Genomic DNA, 22,994 nt, shown 5'->3' on the forward strand with positions numbered 1-22,994 from the left:
ACCGTCTTTAGCGACATCTAGTGGCTCCCTGGAGCTTTGTAAAAAAAAAAAGCTCCGTTTGAAAATGGAAAAAGATTTTGATAGTAGGCTAATATAGCTCAAATAGATATCGATACATGTTGCAGCTCCGAAAAAGGAGAGCTGTGGTGTTGTTTTTTTTAAAACGTACACTTTATTTATGCTTATAACAGTCTCGACAAACACAGACATGTCTATGTCCGACTCCGTGCCTTCTCTCTTCTCGTTCAACTCGAGAGGCGTTCAAAGACAGCCTCCAAAAAACGGAAATTCATGATCACTTCAATGACACTAAGAAAAGTGAAAATAAAGCACCAAAACAAAAAAAATCAAGCGAGAAAATTACAAAATAATTTGTGAACACACAACAAAGGAATGAATAACAAACAATTCTGAGACAGTCCAGTCTCCTACATACATACACCATGTGTTTCATTCATTGTAAGTTTTATAGAAGGCTTGTATTTTATTGCGGCTCCAGACATATATGTTCTTTGTTTTTTTGTCCTACATGGCTCTTTCAACATTTTGGGTTGCCGACCCCTGTGCTAGACTGTGAATGCTGCGATTGGCTGGCCCCGCCTACTGTCCGAAGACTGCTGCAATAGGCTGCAGCACACCAGCGTCCCTTGGGAGCATAAGTGGATCGGATAATGGATGGCTGGCTGGATGGACTGTGAATGATGATCTACTCTACTTATTTGAAGTCATGTGTAGCTTGTTTTACTTTTAGCACATTGTATATTAGTATGGGTTATGACTTAATCAAGTTTATTGTTTTAATTTAAGAACCACAATAACCGTCAACATTAATACTTCCAAAATAGATCAGCAGTAAAACAAATTGAAATTGCTTTTGGAAGAACTTCTTGTACATCTTGTAACTGTATTTTCTCCTTAAGCATGAGGTAGTTCTGCTTGATTTCCCATCACATTAGTGCATTTTAATCTTCAACAGAGTGAGCTGTACGATGGTCTCTGCAGTGTCAGTGGATGTTTTGCCTCTGATGAGTGCTTATACCTGGCTACAGTTGGCAAGGTGAGCTTTTAGTCCAGACACACTGGAATAGACAGCCTCGCAGTTCTGAGAAAAAAACAAACAAACAAACAAAACAACAATTCAACAGTCCGCCAAGAACAGCAGCATTACTGTCACAAATTTTATGCTCGGACTTGTTTGATTTGATAACAGAAACAAATTTGCTGTCATATTGCAACTCATGAAACAAGGAGACATTCTTACTTCGTTGGTGCAGCAGATGAAGCCATTTTCCTTGACTTGAGTCTTCCAGCTCTCAAGAAGCTCCCTGCTGAAGTTGGGAAGGCCTGGGCGAGTGTAGTTCAACTGTACACAAGAAAGTGGTAATTAACCGTGTTCATGGCCAGTATAGTACACTATAGTACACTAAAAAAAGACAGGCAAGCGACCACCACCTTTTACAACTTGAAGTATTAATGAATTGCACCCGTTCTTGTGTGAGGAGTTCCATTGTGTACTGTATTTTACGGACCATTGGCCACACCGTATTATGAGTCGCAATATCAATGGAAGGGTCTATTTTAAAATATTTTCAGACATAATGCACTCGGGTGAAAAGGCACATTTTTTTTGTGAAGCATTGTATGTTAAACAGTTTACTCTAAATGTTGATTTAATAGAATTTGTGCTATCATGCTACACAAAATATAGGGTACATTTTAAGATTGGAAATACGCCACCATTAGAGCTCTAAAACGTCTAACCGGCAAACACAGATAAGACTACATTTTCCATGATTCTTAGACATGAAAGCAGAGAGTAGTTCTCGTTTGGGCATGATGTACACGCCTGCTCACGATTAGATGCAAATGAGAATGAGAATACAAAAGTTAACCTCTCGGCTCCACAGACCGCAATCATGTTGTACCACATTGTGACATTGGAAACACGTTGCCACAAATAGCTCGCATTAGGCCCGTAGGACTACTTTTCCCATGATTCTTATAGAAGAAAGAAGAAGTTCAAGTTCCGGTATGACTAAAACTGCCACCTGCTAGCGATTAGATACGGATGACAATGAGAATGCAAAAATAATCTGAAGGAATTTGAATGAAAGACGAAAAACTGAAAACGGTCTGATAAATACGGTATCTGTTTGTGTCTCATGTGTACATAAGGCATCTGCTCAGTCTCCCTTACCCTCTTGCTATCAGGCACCAGGTCATCCTTGATACGACGCTTGGTGCCCCAGTCTTTGGCGAGCTCATCTTCTGCTATCTCCTGAAGGTGGAACACTGCCACCTGAGCTGAGCGGCGCCTCACTCTGCCACTAGGTGTCCGTTCAAAATCTTCTGGAAGGCTTTCACTCTGTGCTGCATTTTCCTTAGCTCTGCTCTTCACTTGACTGTCTTTGTCGTTAACCTTGTCCTTCTCTCGGGCCAACTGTGTTCTAATATGCCATTCGGGCTGGCTTTGCTCTCTCTTCCCTCCTGAAAACTTCTCGAAGGTGACCTGGAGGAACAGTAGGGCAGAATGAAACCTGACTGTAAATGGATGTAAACGAGGACATTTCCTTTCAAAAGATCCATGTCATGTTTGCAGTATTACCCTCTCTTTGCCAGCATTGTTGTTGGTGTCGGTCCGATTGTCTTTGTTGGTGTTGGGGGCTGTCATAGTAGAGGTGATGATTGCGGAGTGCTCAGTGCGTACGTGGTTGTCCCTGACAGCCTTGGAGCGATATGTTTTTCCACAGTGCTGGCACAAAAACATGGGTTTCTCAACATCAGAGAACTCACGTCCACAACGCTTCTGGTGGTACTGGTAGCCCATTAGACTGGAGAAGTGAGCTGAACAGCCCTGCACATTAACAGGGGAACGTGAAAGATGTATGAAAAAAATTGTTTCATAATCTTAATTTTCAGTATGAAAACATGCTGTTGGTTTTCTCTCGCAATTCCACTGGCATTGCCATTTTGATGGAATTTAATGAGGAGAATGTTGATATGATTTGGGACAACATGTACTACAAGGCAGGAAGGAGGAAAGAGAAAGAAGTGTGGTAAAATCATAACTTGTATTACAAGGAGCATAACGTGATGTGAAATCTGGAAATAAGAGGCACAGCAAACTCGGCACTGGAAAGAATGAGGGAGACAAAAATCAACGTCATACCTCACTCGGACATTTGATTCGACCCATCTGTTTGAGAATTCGGCGTAGTCGTTCTCTCTCCTCATTCTCGTCATCCAACTGACCTTCACTCCATGAGGACTGGAGGGGGCGGGGCACGCACCCACACCCACACACACACACACACACACACTAAGTGTTTTCAAAAAGTCATGGAATGTAGTTTCCATTTCATGTGTTGACAGTTTGCAAGGATTAAATGGCTTCATGTGGGAGACTGTTTTTCATGGTTACGACACCTATAAAACCTGAATGTTAACAAGACCAGAACAACAGATGGCAGCGCTGCCATGGAGAAGACATGCAGATGAATGGAGAGAGTATAGACTTAATGGGGGAATCCTACTGGAGAGACCTTCATGTGTTTTGCTTCTCATGTGAACACATTTGAGAAGACTGAGACACAACACATGAAGTCGTACCTTACACAAATAGATAGAAACACGGCTTTTGATGAAACCATGAAATAATATTTACCGCATATTCTTAACCCTTCCATAGTAAACAACGTATAAGAGACCGGACATACAATATAACAGTGGCAACGGAATACCACGGTCAAACTTGGTCAACATGCTGTGTTGTTGCACATTGCACCGATGCTCTGCCACTAGGGCTGGGCAATTAGGGAATAAAATAATAATCACACTTATTTTAATTAATAGTGAAATCATGATTAATGAACGCCATTATTCATTGAGTTAAAACATTTCAGCTTTAAATATAACTTGAAAGAACAACCAGAGAATCGTTTTTCTTTGATGATAACAGAAGCCCGATTACTGTTCAATTAATTGCCCAGTCCTATCTGCCACGTGACCGCAATGACAACAAAAATGATTCACACTCAGCGAAGGCAGGATTTTCAACCTGAACTGTTTACTATAGATATAGGATCGAATTATGTTTGCACCCAAGTCAGGGTTCGAGTCCTTGTTTTCGAAGTATCTGCCGATAGAGAGCATCAATCTGATACCTCGGCAATGCATTATGAAGAAAAAAAAGGACGCATCCATATCGTCATAATAATCAGATTTTTTTTTTCAAATATACCTGTAGGTATCCCAACATGACAACTTTTTATATGGTTGTAACTCAGCTGTGGTTTCAATCAAGCAAACAGAGTGCATGGGCAAAATAGGGCCGTGCGTCTTTGATGCACTCTTTCGTCCTGGCTTCTGATTATTACTTCTGCTTATTACTCTGCAGGAACAGTCTATGTGGAAAAACAATCACTGCAAAATCCTGTGATATAGCTATGATTAAAAAAATCTACAACACAGTGAAGTGTAACGATGCTTTCACACCATTAGGTCAAAACCAACATTGATCTTGAACCAAAACCGGAGCGCTACCCAAGGTGATTTTTCTTTGAAAATTCAGTGGGTAAACCAACATGTCGGAAACTACGCCATTCCAAACTTGAGGATCAAATGTATGTCACAAATGATAAGATCTTGCAGGTCATGCATTATTATAAACTGTGCCCAGAAAAAACCTGCAGCATGCCACAAGGTTTGCATCACATCCATTCATGAAACATTCATGCTACTTTTTGAAACTGATTTAAATTATTCAGCAAACCCCAGAGCGCTAATGCAGGAGTGCTCTGATAATATCTTTAAGATGCTCTCTCAGCTGTCAGACTTTAGACAGCTGCAGAAAAATATTCAGCACTTGAGGGACGTCTGTTCACTAATGATACCTAAGATAAAAACTCAAGGGGGCTCTGTAGTGACCAATTAAAATGCAACATACAAATAAGCTGCAGTATAGCTTATGGTAGTTGCTTCCGTGAATGTGTCATTTATTTACAGGATTCCAAACTAAGAGAAAAGTGACACTGGTTTCAGTGTGTGGAGGATTTCTATCAATAGTTACGGTCTGCCCTCTTTCATAATTGTTTGTGGTGTCAAGTAACAAATTGTCCAATTGGATGGACTCACCACGTCATTGCATAAAACAAAAGCTCAAAATACGGACTGCATTCTCCAGTGTTGCTGAGTGGAATGAAGTGACTTTTTGTGTTGATGTGTGTGTACCTTGGAGTTGTGTTCTGCCATGGTGTGGTAGTTGAGTCCTGCCTTGGATTTGAACTGTTTGTGGCACTGGTGGCATCGCAGGGCCTCTTGGAGCTGCATGGGGTCAAAGGTCAAATGAAGCAGCCATATTGAGATTTCAAATAAAAGCATATACGCTAATCAGCAAAGCAGTATTTCATCAAGGTTCCCACTATTATCTTGACATTGTTTTCTAGGACTTTTGCTACTGTCGGGGTCAAGTTATCACAACATACACAAATAAATTCTACCCCAAAGAAGTGTTATTTTCGACAATTGCAAGTCCCATTTTGTAGGCTTAACCAGATTGCCTCAATGTTAGAAAATATAATAACACATCGCCCCCCCACCCAAAAAAATAAATGGCTCTCTCACAGCTACAAATGGATTTTCATCCCAAAGGAGCCCTTCAAAAGAACAACACTAATAAGATCTCATTTAATATATATACAGTATATATACGTACATATATACAGTGATAATTTTACAGTTTACCCGCAGTGAGTCCCAGGGACTCGCTGATCAGAAAAGTATGAGTGCATAATGGTATGCATTTAGAAAGTCCCACATTTCGAATTCTGAAATGGTCTACTTATTCCATTGCATATGATAATAACACAAACAACAACATATCCATACAATTATAAACAAATGCTGCAAAAATTTAAATAATTCAGTAGCAGGCCTGAGGATTTCGGAAATTCATGGTAACCGTTTTTCGGTTCCGTCGGATTACCCAATGGGAAACCACGGTAACTAATTTTGGGTTCCGTAAACGTTCATCATGGGAACCCATTTTTCTATTTTGACTGATATTCATAATCAAGAATTCTGAAACTCAAAAGTATAATGTTTCAAGGGTAAATGTTTGAAAACTATGCATTACATTAACATTGAACATTTCATCAGCAGCTGTGATCCAGGTTTATTCAAAAAAATAAATGGATCAAAATATGGTGTACTCATGTGGCATCATGAAGACAGCATACAAAATCAGAGTATTTTTTCCAATCTCACACTGCAAAGATTAATTTACTGGTAATCATTAATACAGGTAAGTATTGATGTGGCTTGACATCCTCTTCCCAAGACGATGCATGTGTAATCGATCAATTTGACGAAAGAATCTAACACACGTCATCATTAGTTCTACCAACAGTTAACATTAGCATTACTACACTTTGTGACAAATGTTTTATTCATAAAGTTACCATGCTACAACCAGTAAATTATAGAATAACCAATACTGTTTCATAATATTTTTCATAGCGATTAGCCTATAGATCTAATGACAAACTTGCCTCGTAAATGTGCCTCCCGTCGCATCTCGCTCTCGTGTTCTGTGCATACATCCCAGGTGAGTTTAGTGATACGCCCTTTGGACGATTCATACGAAAAATCAGACTGGCATTCCCATTTCTTAAATGTCGTAGTTAGTAGACCTTTGTGAGGTTTTTTTTCGCCGCCATCTCAAACTTTCATCGACGCGATTCCTCAGTTTGCGGACTAAAATAGGAACCCGTATGCGCGCATAACGTTATCTGCCCCCCCCCCCCACCCCCAACACACTGAAAACAAAACAAAACGAAAGTAAATTAGAAGAAACACACCCACACACCACAACACAAACACACATATAGGCACAGTGAAATCACGTTGATCACACAGAAGAGATTTGATCGCGTACAGTCAACTTGGGTGCGGTGACTTTTATGGTTAAACGATTTTTCGGGACCGTTAAAATGACGCCACGGAAACGACACGCTACCGGTAACGATCGTTACCGTGAAATCCTCAGGCCTGCCGTAGTTTTTTTTGACTGAGAAATTTCCTTGCGTCCCAAAAACGCACATTATTTGGAACTGTGCGTCCCAAGGGAAAATTATGCGTCGACGCGGGACGCAGAGGTAACGAGATGGCTGTATACACATACATTTTATATAGATATTTTTTTTAAATCCTCGTCTAACCCCTCGGGTGGTGTCCGTCCCTCATTCAGCTCGGGTCCTCTACCAGAGGCCAGGAAGCTTAAGGGTTCTGCGCAGTATTCTTGCTGTTCCCAGCACTGCACATTTCTGGACTGAGATGTCCGATGTTGTTCCCGGGATCTGTTGCAACCACTCATCAAGTTTGGGGGTCACTGCCCCGAGTGCTCCGACCACCACAGGCACGACTGTCACCTTTACCTTCCAGGCTCTCTCCAGCTCCTCTCTGAGCCCTTGGTATTTCTCCAGTTTCTCGTGTTCCTTCTTTCTGATGTTTCCATCACTTGGGACCGCTACATCCACTACAACGGCTTTCCTCTGCCCTTTATCTATGATCACGATATCTGGTTGGTTCGCCATTACCATCTTGTCAGTCTGGATCTGGAAGTCCCACAGGATCTTCGCTCGGTCATTCTCCACCACCTTCGGAGGTGTTTCCCATTTTGACCTTGGGGTTTCCAGTCCATACTCTGCACAGATGTTTCGGTAGACTATGCCAGCCACCTGGTTATGGCGTTCCATGTAGGCTTTCCCTGCCAGCATCTTACACCCTGCAGTTATGTGTTGGATCGTCTCAGGTGCCTCTTTGCACAACCTACACCTTGGGTCTTGTCTGGTGTGGTATATCTGGGCCTCAATGGCTCTGGTGCTCAGGGCCTGCTCCTGAGCAGCCAGGATGAGTGCCTCTGGGTATCTGATCACTGGCAGGGCATAGCTGTTTATTGCCCGGGTCTTATTCTTGCCATTGAGCTGGCTTCTTAGGACTTGCCTCACTTGCTGGAGGTATTTGGCCGTAGCCGCTTTCCTTGTTGCCAGTTCGATGTTGCCATTGGCTTGTGGTATACCGAGGTACTTGTAGCTGTCCTCAATGTCTGCTATTGTTCCTTCAGGGAGTGAGACCCCTTCAGTGCGGACTACCTTTCCTCTCTTAGTCACCATCCGACTACATTTCTCAAGCCCGAATGACATCCCGATGTCGCTGCTGTAGATCCTGGTTCTGTGGATCAGGGAGTCTATGTCCCTTTCGCTCTTAGCATACAGCTTTATGTCATTTATGAAGAGGAGGTGACTGATCGTAGCTCCATTTCTGAGGCGGCATCCATAGCCTGTCTTGGTGATTACTTGGCTTAGGGGGTTTAGTCCTATGCAGAACAGCAGTGGGGAGAGTGCGTCACCTTGGTATATGCCACATTTGATGGACACTTGGGTAAGTGGCTTGCCATTGGCTTCAGGTGTGGTTTTACACATCCTCATCGAGTTTGCAACGAAGGCTCTGTTCACCTCATACAACTCCAAGCATTCAGTGATCCATGTATGTGGCATCGAGTCATAGGCATTTTTTCTAATCAATCCAGGCTGTGCACAGGTTGGTATGTCGGGACCTGCAGTCTTGTGCGACTGTTCTGTCAACTAGGAGCTGATGTTTGGCTCCTCTGGTATCTCTACCAATGCCCTTCTGTGCTTCGCTCATGTATTGATCCATGTGTCCATGTGATGCCTGACATGAGCTTCCATGTTGTGGAGAGACAGGTTATTGGCCGATAGTTGGATGGGACTGCACCCTTTGAGGGATCCTTCATGATCAGGATCGTTCGCCCTTCGGTTAGCCATCCTGGGTGAGTCCCATCCCTCAGCAGCTGGTTCATTTGTGCTGCTAGGCGCTCATGGAGTGCTGTGAGTTTCTTTAGCCAGTAGGTGTGGACCATGTCCGGGCGTGGTGCTGTCCAGTTCTTCATATCTGAGACTCTTTCCTGTATGTCTGCCACTGTTATGGTAACTGGGTTCTGTTCAGGGAGGTTGCTGTGCTCCTCTCTCAGGGTCTCCAGCCATTGTGCACTGCTGTTATGTGCAACCTCCTTCTCCCATATGCATTTCCAGTACCTTTCAGTTTCCAGTCTTGGTGGGTCAGCTCTGTTGTTAGGACCCTGCCACTGAGCGTACACTTTTGCAGGCTGTGTTGCGAACAGCCTGTTTATTCGTCTGGCCACATTCTCTTTCGTGTACCGCTTTAGGCGGCTGGACAAGGTTTGGAGCTTTTGTTTGGCAGTTTCGAGTGCTTCAGTTATGGTCCTCTGGATGTACCTCTCGGGTATCGGCCTTTTCATCACACCTCTCTGGGCCTCCGTCAATTGACTCACATCTTTCCGAGCCGCCTTGATCTTAGCCTCCAACCGTCTTTTCCATGGTGGGTAACGTATCTCATGGCTTCCATGGCTCTTATAGCTGAGCATCTCTAGGATCACTGATGCTGAAGCGTATATCAGCTCATTGGTTTCTGTGACCGTTATGGTAGGGATCGCCCTCAGTGCTGCATTCACACTTTCCATGAGGCTTTCAGGTGGTACTTCACATAGCCGTTGTAATCGGTTTCTAGGTCTAGCTTTCATTCTCGCCATGATCTTAGCTCTCAGGTCAGTTGCTGCCTCGCTCAGCATTTCATTCATTGGGGCTGGCCTCTCAATCTCATCATCTGCATTCATTAGGGCTTGCCTCCCAATCTCTGGTATGACCTCCTCCTCTGATCTGGCAGCCTGGGGCCCTTCACCATGGAACCTGCGTTGTACCTCATCAATCTCAAGTTCTGACAGCAGTTGCCGTTTGTTGGAACACTGAGCTACTAGTTGTTTCGTGGTCAACCGTGACTGTAGGTTTCGAAGTAACCATTTAGCCCACATTCTCTGCATTTAACCCCTCTGACTGGGGTTGCTTGAGTAGTAGCATTCCAACAGAGCCATGTTGTCGCATCTCGCCCATCTCCGCTTTGTTCCAGTAGCCCATTTTTCATCAAGGTGCTCTGGTTCCCCAGCCCCTGACGCAGACCTTGTTTGGCCGGCATGTCATAAGTTTTATTTTCTCTCATCGTTGTATGAGGTCGGCATTAGCGTGAAGGATCTTGCTCAAGGACCCACACTGGATGGTGTTATGTGCTCTTTTTTTTTTTTTTTTGCCCCAAGCGGGATTTGAACCACGTCATGCCTTACCAACTGAGCTATCCAGCCACTAATAGCTCAGTTGTGTATATACCGAGTAGTCAGCCTTCGGCAAGTGCTCTTCAAGAGCCTTGCTTTTTTGTTCTTTTTTGGTGTTTTTGTCTTTTGTTTTGTCACATGTTGTTTGTCGTTTCATCGTGTGGACCTGATATGGACCGTTTTCAGCGCTTTTTGGCCACGACATTCGTCAAAGGAGAAGTATCTGTGCTTGGTGGTTGCGCCTTCTCGGCAGCACGCCTGTACCAGCACAGATTTTGATTGGGAGGAATGTCGGCGCCATTGACTGTCGGTACTGGACAGACCTGGGGTGCTTGTGCAGTGGCGGTTCTGGGGGGGGGGCCAACGGGAGCCAGTGCCCCTGTAGCACCGATTCTGGCCCCCCCTGTGGCCCCCCCTCCGAGCGCAGATTACGCAGTCGTGCCGAGTCGCCGACGCGAAAGGTGGAACCAAAGTGCGTGATTTAACATTCTAGTCGGACCCTTTAGTGCGCTGCGCCATTTAAAAATGAGCGGGAAAATGAGAAGCAGTCCGCAGAGAAGGAAATTACCACGACACGAGTGCTATTTGCGTGTGTGTGTGTGCGCGAGCGTGTGTGTGTGTGCGCGCGTGTGTGTGTGTGTGCGCAACTTTTTTAGTCTCCCTTTTTATTTTTATTTTAATTTAACAGGATCAATATATAAGACATTGCCTTTTAAAATTTGGATAATTATATGCATGTAAAACATCTAGCTTCAGTGTATGTGCAATTTTTGTCCCCGGCAGGCTGGTACCATATCATCCCCTGGCTTGAATATTCTCAACAGATGGACACGGCGTATTGTTATTTTAGCCCTCCTAATACTGTTTTTTTCTCATCACTGTAATGTTATGACTACAATTTCAAAGTCTGAAGAAATAAAAAGTCAAATAAGATTTCGAATCTGTCTTTTTAGCCCTGGGTTGAATGTGCCCCCCCATCAAAACCCCTGGCCCCAGCCCGGCCCCCTCAGTGAAATTGATCCAGAACCGCCCCTGTGCTTGTGTTTTTTGCGCCTGTAATGGGCAGCATTTTTCACAACCCCGTTTTGTTCAGTGGCTATGTTGGCGCTGTTGGACAGTCGGCGTTGGTGCGGCTGGATGGATGGCTGCTGAAGTTGAGGATGAGGAGAGAGGAGCTTTATGTTAACTGTTTTGTTGAGTGCTTTGTTACAGCTGCCGCTGTTGTGAAAGCGCTATATAAATCAGCATGTAATTTTAACAAGCGATCGCGGTAATGCGCAGATTATAGTCCAAAAATATAAACTGTATAACATAAAAATCACTTTATAATTTATTATTTTATACAATTTGCCGAGGGTCTGGACAGAGGAGGTCGGCGGTCCGGTCGTGGATCGCGGTCCGCCAGTTGAGGAAGACTGATGTATTGTATATATGTGTATATATATACTGTATATATTTTTTCTTTATACACACACACACACATTTTTAATCATTCCCCCTAATTTTCTAATTTCAATTGGTGCATGGTTGAAAATAAACTACAGTATAAACAATTAGTGAATATATACTTATGAAGAAATAACACACAAAGCAAACATAAGAACATTTTGCGCTTTAACTTTTAGTGAGGAAGTGTGAAGGACAAGATCTCATCCACTGAAAAAGAGTCTCCTTCCAAAATAACACTTTATTCAGATGTTCTTTTGTCTATTTTTTAATTGGGTGTTTGGAAACTTGTCTCTTTATCCACGTTCATTAGAAATGTAGTTGGCCATCGTTGGAATTGTAATTGAAAGAAGTGTGTGTGTGTGTGTGTGTGTGTGTGTGTGTCTAGGCAGAATTTCCAGCAGCACATACAACAGCTTTCTATCGGCTGACCTAGGGAACAGACATTTAATTTTATGTCGGGGTTTTGGAACGTTTATAGCCAAGAGTAATATTTGAATCATTCTGAGGTCTAATTAAGAGTATAAAAACCCCAGTACAACTCCTGCAATGAGTTATGCACAATACAGATCTGTTCACTTATCCATGGTGAGATAGTTTGCATAACAAAACCAAAGTATGTCACTAGCGTCAGCTTTTAGACAGAAATTTTGGATGTAACTTGAAAAGTACAGCAGCATGAAAAACATATGTAATATGGGTCTTGAATATTGCGATATCACAAAAGCAGTGTTTTTTTCCCCATATGCTCTTTAAACTTTGATGCAATGTAATTGCTTCTAAGCTGCAAATATTTTGCAAATGGAGTTACAAATCCCTCCCTCCGTCTTCTGACCTTCTGGCAAATCTCCATGTGTTTCTTCAGGCCGTGGAGTGTTTTCCGGGTGACGATGGAACAGGTGGGGCACACCACTTCACCTCGCTCTGAAATTGCCTTCTGCCACTGAATGTCAGGAACTGTATCTAGAAAAAAAACCCCATTATATTTCGCTATGAGTGAGCAAATCAAATATTTGTCGTATGAAGCTGAGGATTTGTCACTTTGCAGGTTTTGTTGCTGTTGCTTTTGGATGACTTTCATTCCTCACCGGCTGAGGTATGCTTTGTGTCAGTAAGACTCTGGTTTCATGACTAATGATGATAATGCACATTTGGCTGTTGTGTGTCAGTTTATATTTATTGCTTTCTAGAGATTGTACTTTTGAACAATAGCAGGATAGTTACAAAAAAGAGCCTCGCTGCCTCCTACTGGTTACAAACAAGATCCCATTTTTCTTTTGCAAGAAACGGCTTACATTTTATTTTTTTATGGGCAGCAAGCAGGCAAGAGTAAATACAATATTTGATATGAATGAAGATTACATAATCATGTTGCACTCATGAACTTAATAGAGCTATTTAAAATAATGTATAAGCTATGCTCACTGAGTTTGTTGTGGCTGTGGTGTGTTAAAGTCATTCAAAAGTTTCAGATTCAAAATCAAAAGAATCAGATTTCAAAGTACAAACTGTTTTAAGAAATTTTGGCAAAGATAAACCCCATCTTCGGAAAACGTTAGACAAAATAAATCCTTCACCTGAACTGGTGCTGGCTGTGTGTTTAGCGAAGTGTTGATTCGAAGTTGGTCTTCTGTGAGGCAACTCGCTAAATCCATTCCCGTCCGGCCTCTTCGCGCGGCTTGCCTTGAGCTTCTCCTCCACTTTTGTCATACCTGCAGCACACAAATACGCGGTAGTTTGGAAGTCAGCTCTTCACATATCTGGAACAGAGTTGAAATCGATATTTTTGTCAATACCTTTCAATCCAAATGTTCCGGAGATCGAAGGCTGCTCTCCAGTGAACTTCTTCGGTGTTTTCTGCTTCCGTCCTTGCTCAAGAAATCACATAAAGGAATAGGCAAAAAAGGTCAAGCACTTACAGTATAAGCATGCAGTGAATATTGAAACACTTTCATCTTACTGTGTTTCATTCGTTCTGGGTCTTCATCAGGGTGAGACGGCGGTAGGCTGCCACATTCACTTTCACTACCCCCTGCATCAGAGGATGTGCTTTGTGACTGCGATTGCTCAAACTGAGGCTGGGCTGACTGGGACTGGTGACTCTGCACTGACGGCTGGCTGTGCCGTTTCCTCTCACTCCTCTGGTGGGTCAGCTCTCCATTGTGAGAGGGGCTAGACACCTCCAGGGTTTTTTTCACTTTGAAGAACACTGGGGATGGAGGGTTGTTATCCAGGGGCCTGAATTAACACACCAAGGAAAGTCAGCAATACAGTATGGCATAACAAATACGATTTGACTTGACAATTTGAGCTGTAAATGTTGTTTACCTTTTTACGGTGTTGAACTTGACAGGGGTCTTCTGAAGCTTATCAAGTTGCTCATCCTTTGACTCCAAACTAACCCTGTCTGGATGGTTCCAAAGCATGTGCTTCTGTAGGCGTACCTTTGTTGCAAACGCTGCCTCACAATACGGACAGCCGTGACTCTTCTTCTCAGCTACTGTGGTCTGGGAAAAAAACAAACAAACAAAAAAAATAAAACATACACACACAGCCACAGACACAAAGACAGGGAATTTAGAGAACGCACATCTAATAGCTTTTCTTTGCGCAAACGTGGTCAGTGTCAGTCTGCTGTGAATGTGTAGTACAGTAATCCCTCGTTTATCGCGGTTAATGGGGAGCAAAACCACCCGCGATAAACAAAAATCTGCGAAGTCGCGTCCAATTAACATAAACAAAAAAAAAAAAAAATTTAAAGTCCGCAAACGGTCCGCGAGAAGCTGCAAAACAACAGCGAGTCACATAGAGCAACATATACAGTACTGTACTCCATGTATATGTAAGTGTTACATGTACTCCATGTTAATATGTTTGAAAAAATCTGCGATGCACTGAACCCGCGATAAACGAACCGCAAAGTAGCGAGGGATCACTGTACAGTGCTCATTGAATATTACTATGTAGGTAGAGAGAGGAGAGAGGCTTACCCCCTGGCAGCGCTGATAGTGGTACTTTACACCATAGATGCTGGGAAACTCTAACCAGCAGCCTGAACACGGACATTTAACTCTGGAGCGACGCTTAAACTCTTCCTTCCACTGGACGATCAAGTGGGCCTGTTTGAGGAGAGGAGAAGAATATACTTTTGCATTTAATACTGTAAATGCAAGATGTTTGGCGCTACATTGTATATGATACAAATTCATATAAGGCAGCCACATTGAGCAAACAAATGACGACCACTACAAACCCTCATTCAGTTCAAAGAGGGCTACTCACAGGGATGTTTCTCAGTTCCTGCTCATCTGCTTTACGACGACCTTTCCTCTTGCCCTCTGCTGCCTCATCACACACAGACGCTGGCAAAGTACGAAAACATAAATAAATAAATCTTGTGTTATCGCTGCATAAAACTGGTGAATCATTCAGGACACTGAAAGTTAAATAACAGAGGTGGTCAGTGGAATAGGAGTAACAATTTCATTCAGCTCTAACATGTATGCTGCAATTCTCGGCTTGATTAGTCTGACATTTCATTGGTTATGAAAATAGAAATTGGTTCTGAGCGCAAACATATTAACACAGTACATGTATGTTTGGCTTTAATTTTGAGAGTTCAGACTGAGTAAAGGCTGTCTGCTGAACCCAAAAGATCAGCGCTGAATCGCTAGTGCTGGTGTGAACCTTTGACGCAGCAGTGCACAAAAAAAGGAGTGCTTCAGCTTCATTCTCCCCTCACGACTGCTGCTTTCATTGCCGCTTTTGCAATGTCTAGAGTCTTCCTCTCCCTTGCCTCCCAACTCATGATTTCTACCAACATGACAATCAAATCGCAATGGTGTACAGTTACCAGTGCTTTCTGCTCTGTTACAATTATCTCTGATCAATCAGCCTTGTTCTCCATTTAGTCTAGTGCTCCAGATAAAGGGGAACTGTAGATAGTGCATATTTTTTGTGGGAGGAGTGTGTTGATGAAGGGAGAAGAAGGAAGGCAAGCAGGCAAAGGGTTTGCATGCAGGAATCTTTGTTGCTGATGACTTCTTATTTTGACCAAGCAGAATGCTATATGACAGCGCTGCAGGTACGAGTTGATCCGATTGATTTACTGCACCCCAAACTAGTGTACGATCCAACCTGATGTCAGCTTCCAAGCACCAACATCGCTAAACTTCACAGTGACTGCATATTAAAGCAAAATTCAGCCAGATCAGCTGTAGACAATGTCTAAAGGAAACAACTTCAAAAGAAAAAAAGAACGGCTTGTTTTGAAAGGGAACAAAGACTTTGAAAGCTTGCGATGAGGAACAGTAATATTATGTAAAACAGGTCATGTCACATCGTACACACTCATTGGCAAGAGGCACAAATGCAGACTCATTTGTGGTAGCATCTAAACTGGTTCAGAGCACTCAGCGTAACTACCGGGATTATAAAAATGGAATGAGGATTTTGGCAATGAATACACTGATTGTTTTTCTGCTGGAAAAAGTTTACACTACCATAAAGACCTTACCCCTGACACACATTCTTAAATATCCCTGTCCATCAAGGATATATAACATTCTTCGAACTCACTAATTTCCCACATTTTATCACCATTCAGGTTATGGATAAAATTCACTCATCTTTAATTAATGACCAGGACAGAAACTGAGCAGGGTCCGACATTAAGCATTTTTGGGTGGTAGCCTGAGGCGAGCTGTGGTGGCCTAAAAAAATACTGAATAAAATTCACAATCATACATTTCTAGTGTCTGACCGAATCCTCATACCCCCAAAATAATCACTTTTCAGAAGACCCCCAAAACAGGTTGTTTGTTCAACATTGCATCGTCAACAAGAGCAAGCCTTTTTCAACACTTTAGATTGGTCAATAATTATGAATACCACCCGCACGTCTGGACCAACAGTATAGATTTGTGAGAAAATATGAAATTGACCAAACTGCAATTTAGGAGGTTCCAACCCAACACCAGTGACATGCAGGCCTACGTGGGTTAAATAGTGGTGCATGAGTCTCGGCAGCCAAGGTGCACACAAGTATGGGCAGTCAAGGCAGCCGCTCAAGAAAATATCCACACACTCGACTACATAGATAAGGCGATTTAAAACAATACCTCAAGAAAATCACAATTATAATGTTTACAGGATGCGAGCCTACCAGTGGATGAAGTAGAGAAGTATGTCGTCTGAATAGCCAAAATGCAAAGCAGTATGTACCATGAGTGGCCGATCAAGACAGCTGCTTCCAAAAAATATCCACACCCTCTACTCTTCAGTTGACACACACGGACAAAAACGATTGGGTTCGAAGGCGGTCACTTGTGATCGCCCTGGCCAAATTTGCATCATCCACCAATGGAGGTCTGCTTGTGCTTCGTTATATACACACTTTGCACCCTGTTGCGTCTGTGTTCATGCCAGCAACGGCGCAAGCAGCCATTTGTAACTGTGCACGTCTGCAAGAATAACAAAAGGAAGAAACTCCACCAATGCACACAAAAAGACGGAACTTTGTGCTGGACTTGCGCCGGGCACAAAAATAGAGCCCGAGTAGACATACAGTACTAGTAGAACACAATGACACACGGAAGGAATGCAAAAATGTGTGGTTGTGTGTGCATGAAAATTATCTTTATTATTTAAGAGGACGTTCTCCGGGCAACAAAGCAAGTTTCTCTTGGTGTCTGAGTCGCAGCTGGAGTTGGTGATGCAGCTGTTGTGCTGAGCAGGAAATTGAGCATGCATTCCTATCTCACAAAACAAAGGTCTCGAAAAATAAGGTCCTAATTAACACAATCCGCTCCTGAGGAAGATATATTCTCGTTGTTATGGGAATAAGATAAGTCATAGTTAGCATGATCAAAAACCTCTTTGCAGCGATGTAGTTACAATTAGATTAGTGGATCCATTTAATGAACAGTCAAGTAAACACAGGCAGAGCACTTGGTACGCATGAAATATATACGAGTCAACAAAACGTAGTCAGCCTCGCTGCTGTTACTCGAGTCTGATGGGCACACTCAGCCATTGTCCCAGCTGAAAGAAAGCAGGCCTGTTTCTCATCCAAATCTCGGCCCTCAGACACAAGTCAAAGGGATAAAACAGCTGTTCATTTAATGTCAGGGAACGACTTGCTCCCAGCTGTCTGCGCACTGTATCTATGCAGCTGTTCAGCCGTGGAAACCAAATCAGGGATGACAAGAGCGAGGACGAGAACCGTCAGGAACGAGTAATTAATCGATTTTAGGGCTGCAACAACAAATGGATAATATCAAGATAAAATCGCTATTTAAAATCGCTGGCAATAGATTTTATTCTTGATTCATTGTGTCATGCGATTATTCTATCACTCAGTCTCTGTGTCGCGCTTTTATTATGTCAGCCGCGTTCTCTCTCAGTCGTCACAGCGCACATATAAGTTGTGCGGGTGTTGCATACTGTTTACACCGGGCATGTCCAGCTGTGTGATAAATATGCAAAGAACACAGAAATCAGGAAAAGGGTAAATACTATGTGTTACATGGAAGTAATATATTCTTGGCACTGTATTATGCTTCATTTGAAGGAAAAATGTGATACGCTTGTCAGAATGTCAGAAGCATTTCATATTTCATCTGATTTGTATTGGGTCAAGATGATTGTTTTGTAAACATGTTAGTTTGTAAACTACTTGTAGAACTACAAAGAAAAAAACTGGCATTTTTTTCTGTTTATTGTGCAGTTTCCACGGTGCAGAACGTTGAAGTTGCTGATGCTGCTCATTGAGAGAGCAGATTATAAAATAAGATAAGATATCCTTTTTTATTTCCCTAGTGTCTAGGGAGCAGCACAGGACAGAACTGGCCTTCCTGACCAGTCGCTCCAGTCTCTTTCTGTCCCGGGCCGAGATGCTGCCTGACAATGCCATAATGGATGGCCGAAGCCACCACTGTCTTATTGATGCCCAATTGAAACGCTGCGTCTTCATTCATAATTTCAAGTGGTCACTTCAGTCAATTTGAAATCATTGCATTTTTTTCATAAATTATTTATTAATCAAATGAATAATCAACAGATTAATTGATTATTGAAACAATTGTTAGTTGCAGCCCTGATTGATTTATTAGATTACATTACACTGGCATTGGGCGGAATCGCAGTTCCTCCAAAATCATCACTTTTCAGGAGACGCCCCAAAACGGCATGCTTGTTCACCCAAAAACATTACATCGTCCAAGAGCACAAGCCATTTTCAACACTTTTGTGGTTAAAAGTAACACCCACAAGTGTGGACTTGAGCAACAGTATACATTTGTGGAAAAATCTTCCATTTCCCAAATTGTGACATAAGAGGTTTTGGCCTGACGCCAGCGATTTACGAGAGGGACTTCAGTTAAAGAGAACAGGTCCTTCATTTTTGAAAGTGAAAAAACTTTTTTTTTTTTTAAGTTCGTGAAGAAAAATCCTTTTTCACTTTAAATGGAAATAACAATTACACATCTACAGTATGTGTTTGGATATAAAGTGCTTTTTTTGTGCGAGAGAGGTGCCAGGACCCAGGGGTCCTGGCAGCTGTCTGATGCTCTCATATAACCCGAGTTCTCCTAGCTACGCCTGCAATTGCTCCCAACACGGTTTCACCACACGTGCACACACGCATGCACCCACACACTCACACAACAGTAACAGAATGCAGATTTGTTTTTCTCTGCGAGCACTCACACATGAGCCATTGTCTAGATCTCCCCCGTCGGATTAGAATGGTACTGCTGTGTGGAAGACGCATACAAATGACACCAGCACAGCTGTATGGAACGAAGATCTAGTCTCACAACTTTCCGTCAAAGTTGACCTCTTATGAGAGAATACGTGACTGACCAGGGACAAACAACAAAACTTTTTTTGTTTTCAAAGGGCTAAAGTTCTACTAGTATGACAAGTTCTGCCCACCGAACCCCAAAACAGCGCGTTTTAGACATTTTAAAGAGAACTGCCTGGTCAGCTACAGAAGGCTAAAGTTAACCTTGCTTCCAATGCAGAACATCTAAAATTCGAGACAGGATACGGAGATCGCTTGGGTGGATTAAGATGTCACTGCAGGAAAGAAGCAACTCATATGGGTCGAATTCACGTTGTTTTAACTCTTTCGACCACAGCTTCATTAGTTCAAATGGTTAAGCCCTGCTGTTAGACAAAAGCTTTTGTGAAGAGAGCAGCACTTTGAGAGTGCACCTGTGGCTCAGTTCTAGCACATGTAACGTACAGCGCATGCTTCAAATAAAAGAGCTTGGGTTTCGGATCCCTGCCTCTTCCTCTGGTAATTCACAGGGCCTCAATGGTCTCTTCAGATTGGCACTGATTCTAAGAGCCTTCGACATCAGCTGCATACTCCACCACCCTGGAAGCTGTATCTTTTGCCAGATGCTCATTTGAGCCAGGGCCAATAGTGAATTTCCTGATGTTCACTCAGGAGCACTTGAGTTACTGTCCATATTCAGTATGCGTTCATTTTAATGCTGGCGACAGAAGGCAAATGTGAACGAGCAGAGATGGAAACGAAATGCTCTATTTTGTAATATAATCGCTGTGACAAATAAATGGCTGATCAAGCTCAACACATGGCTGGTGTCACAAATCTGCAATAATAATTCTCACAACCCCATTTTTCTCCATACTAGTATTGTTCTGTGATAACTATTAATAACAACACTGGTCAACTCATTTTTTTTTTTACTTTTTGGGTGCTGATTCAGAATCTGCCCTTGCTTTTTCCCTGGCACATCAGGTTAAAATAATAATAATAATAATAATAAATATACATTTTGTAGACTATATTTCATTTAATCAGCAGGGTTTGTTTGAAGATTTTGGGATGTGGGCAGGTAAAATTTGTTTTTTCCCCCAATGCATTTTCACTATGGCGGGGGTTGACTGGAGAGTAAAATTTACAAGTTGTTAAAATAGCTATGTTGCCCTAGCTTCTGATCGAATTGCTGACCGAGTATTGTTTTTTTCAAACTCACTAATCACCGGTCGACTCTAAAAGGCCTGATCGCATTAAGTCTAAGATTTTGTAATATTTATGAATTAAGGGTTAGGTTCAGCAACAGGTGGTACGTTTTTATTGAAAAAAAATAACTGTCTTCAGATTATTTTCTATGGGAACATTTGTTTTGAAAATGCAACTTGGAAGTCAACTGGCACAGTGAAATGGAGTGGATTGTGTTTGACCTTGGAGGTTCCGCTGTATGTGATGAGAACTGGACAATAAATGCAGGCAGAGGATGGCAGAGAAACCGGTTTCAAATACGCAGGGTCAGCAGATGGCACATGAACGATGTCCTGCAGTCACTGAAGTTGGCTGCCGCTTAAGAGCACGCACACACAAATGGCAGCATATTTATATCGGCAATAAATAAAATAAAAGCAGCAGCAGCATCTCGCCTCATGAGTAAGCACCTTCTCTAATAATCACAAATGGACTTTGTACACCTTGTTCCGTTGTCTGACATTCAATAATCGTGATCGAATCATTGTGGAGACAGAGTGGCACGAGAATGACACATTAAAAAAAGCATTTCAAGAAACTGCACAGAGGTTTGGTAACATCACACAAAGTTTTGTAATTACGGGCATAGGTAAATTATTTGACTTTCCACAAGATTTTGACATCCAATTTAGAATTCTAAATTCTCCCTCGTAAAGCAGTGGACTGAGAATTAAAATGTGCATAGCCAATTTAGACAAACATATTTGTACGGTAAATATAAATTGTGTTTTAATGTTGGGAAAACCTACACCTTTAACTAACTTTCTTTGAAAACAAAGACATTTCAATTGAAGAGCAGTTTTACAGCCAAACAAGACTCGTTAACTGCAGCGTGGAATGTAAATTCATGTTTTGAACAGTCTATTTCTGTCTATCTACCAAACAGCCAGCCTTGCGTCTTTAATCTCGACTTTATATTCATGCATATGGTTCCTTGCGATATGAGCAGGGTCTCATATAAAGTATTTTTGGGTGGTGGCCCGCTAGCCCTGTATATTCATGATAGAGCCCCATCAATTGCAAGGATTATTTCATATTTGCTGTGGCATCTTTCGGCTGTATTGTGTAAGCCTTTGATGAAAATATTACTTCTGTGTAGTTACTTTAATTTTTGCAGGTTGTGTTTTTTGCAGTATAAAAATCCAATCCATTTTCTAATCCGCTCATCCTCATGAGGGTCACGGGCATGCTGGAGCCTATCCCAGCTGTCTTTGGGCAGTAGGCGGGGTACACCCTGAACTGGTTGCCAGCCAAACGCAGGGCACATATAGACAAACAGCAAACCATTCACAATGACAGTCACACCTCAGGACAATTTAGAGCGTTCCATTAACTTGCCATGCATGTTTTTTGGAATGTGGGAGGAAACCAGAATACCCGGAGAAAACGGGGTTCCCATTCTTCCACTTACTTTTTATTTATGGACCTTTTAAGGACTTTTGAGGGCTAATTTAGCCGTTTTTACGGATTTTTTCTCCGTTCAGCAGGGGATTCACGGTGGATTTAATGCCCGCTCAGCAATATGTTTATTGTTTATAGCAATGTATTTTCGAATAAACAGAACACTAAGAACATATATGGGTCACCTGCACAGGTTTAGAAAAATCTGGTTTCACTAAGAGTAGTACCGCTTGCCCAGCATGGCGTCGATCGATTGTTGTTTCCCGAAATGACCCGAAGTGATCACGTGATCATCATCGGAATATGCTATGACTCATTCTCACTTGAATCCAAAAATTCAGAGACGACGTTAATCTTTCACGGCCAAGTATCGTGATATAGTTGACCAATGCATACTCGCGGCTCAGCAACCAGGGATTCACATAATTGCAAATTTGTTTATTTGCATTTTTTTCTTCTTCTTTTACAATTGTAATTTTTTGGGGGTCAGGGGGAGTATTCTTGGAGAACGTATATTGAATGTGTGAATCAGTGTTTGGTTGTTTTTTTACATAAAATGAAAGTAGTCTGAGAAATTCATTCAGCACGATGTGTTACTGATATTTTAGTTGTCTCGCAAAGGAAGATTTGCAAATCTGTCAACTGCCCATAAATGACAAGTCAGCCCAAACACAAACATGCATAAGCACATACACGAACACACAGCCTCACATGCATCACAATCCATCCTTGAGGGCAGCCCATTAACCTAAAAAAATGGAAGCACCGTGCTCCTGTGCAGCGGTATTAGCGCTGCACATGTATGGAGTGTGTGTGTGTGTGTGTGGGGGGGGGGGGGGGTATTGTAGCAGCCAAAACAACTGGGTCATTAGAACAGCCCCAGTTTTCCAACTCGACATCACCCCATTAAAA

General features: G+C 42.4%; 1 protein-coding gene across 4 annotated transcripts in view; it reads right to left on the reverse strand.

The window, feature by feature from the left end:
* The window catches only part of znf512b (zinc finger protein 512B), a 33,797-nt gene that overhangs the window by 5,079 nt on the left and 5,724 nt on the right, over positions 1–22,994 (reverse strand). For 2 of the 4 annotated variants that reach the window (XM_086124666.1, XM_086124657.1), the window contains exons 4-16: positions 14,930–15,009; positions 14,638–14,766; positions 13,976–14,154; positions 13,608–13,885; positions 13,444–13,515; positions 13,225–13,359; positions 12,483–12,610; positions 5,230–5,322; positions 3,170–3,268; positions 2,606–2,854; positions 2,198–2,509; positions 1,262–1,363; positions 1,040–1,102 (exon numbers count right to left, since the gene is read on the reverse strand). In XM_086124666.1, coding sequence (XP_085980792.1) covers positions 1,040–1,102; positions 1,262–1,363; positions 2,198–2,509; positions 2,606–2,854; positions 3,170–3,268; positions 5,230–5,322; positions 12,483–12,610; positions 13,225–13,359; positions 13,444–13,515; positions 13,608–13,885; positions 13,976–14,154; positions 14,638–14,766; positions 14,930–15,009 — 1,919 coding nt within the window. The remainder of the gene's footprint in view (positions 1–1,039; positions 1,103–1,261; positions 1,364–2,197; positions 2,510–2,605; positions 2,855–3,169; positions 3,269–5,229; positions 5,323–12,482; positions 12,611–13,224; positions 13,360–13,443; positions 13,516–13,607; positions 13,886–13,975; positions 14,155–14,637; positions 14,767–14,929; positions 15,010–22,994) is intronic. The other 2 variants (XM_086124675.1, XM_086124680.1) reach the window with 2 other exon arrangements.

The sequence above is a fragment of the Hippocampus guttulatus genome, chromosome 1 (assembly GCF_054856545.1).
Source record: "Hippocampus guttulatus isolate MCC_2025c chromosome 1, RoL_Hgut_1.0, whole genome shotgun sequence".
Lineage (NCBI taxonomy): Eukaryota > Metazoa > Chordata > Actinopteri > Syngnathiformes > Syngnathidae > Hippocampus > Hippocampus guttulatus.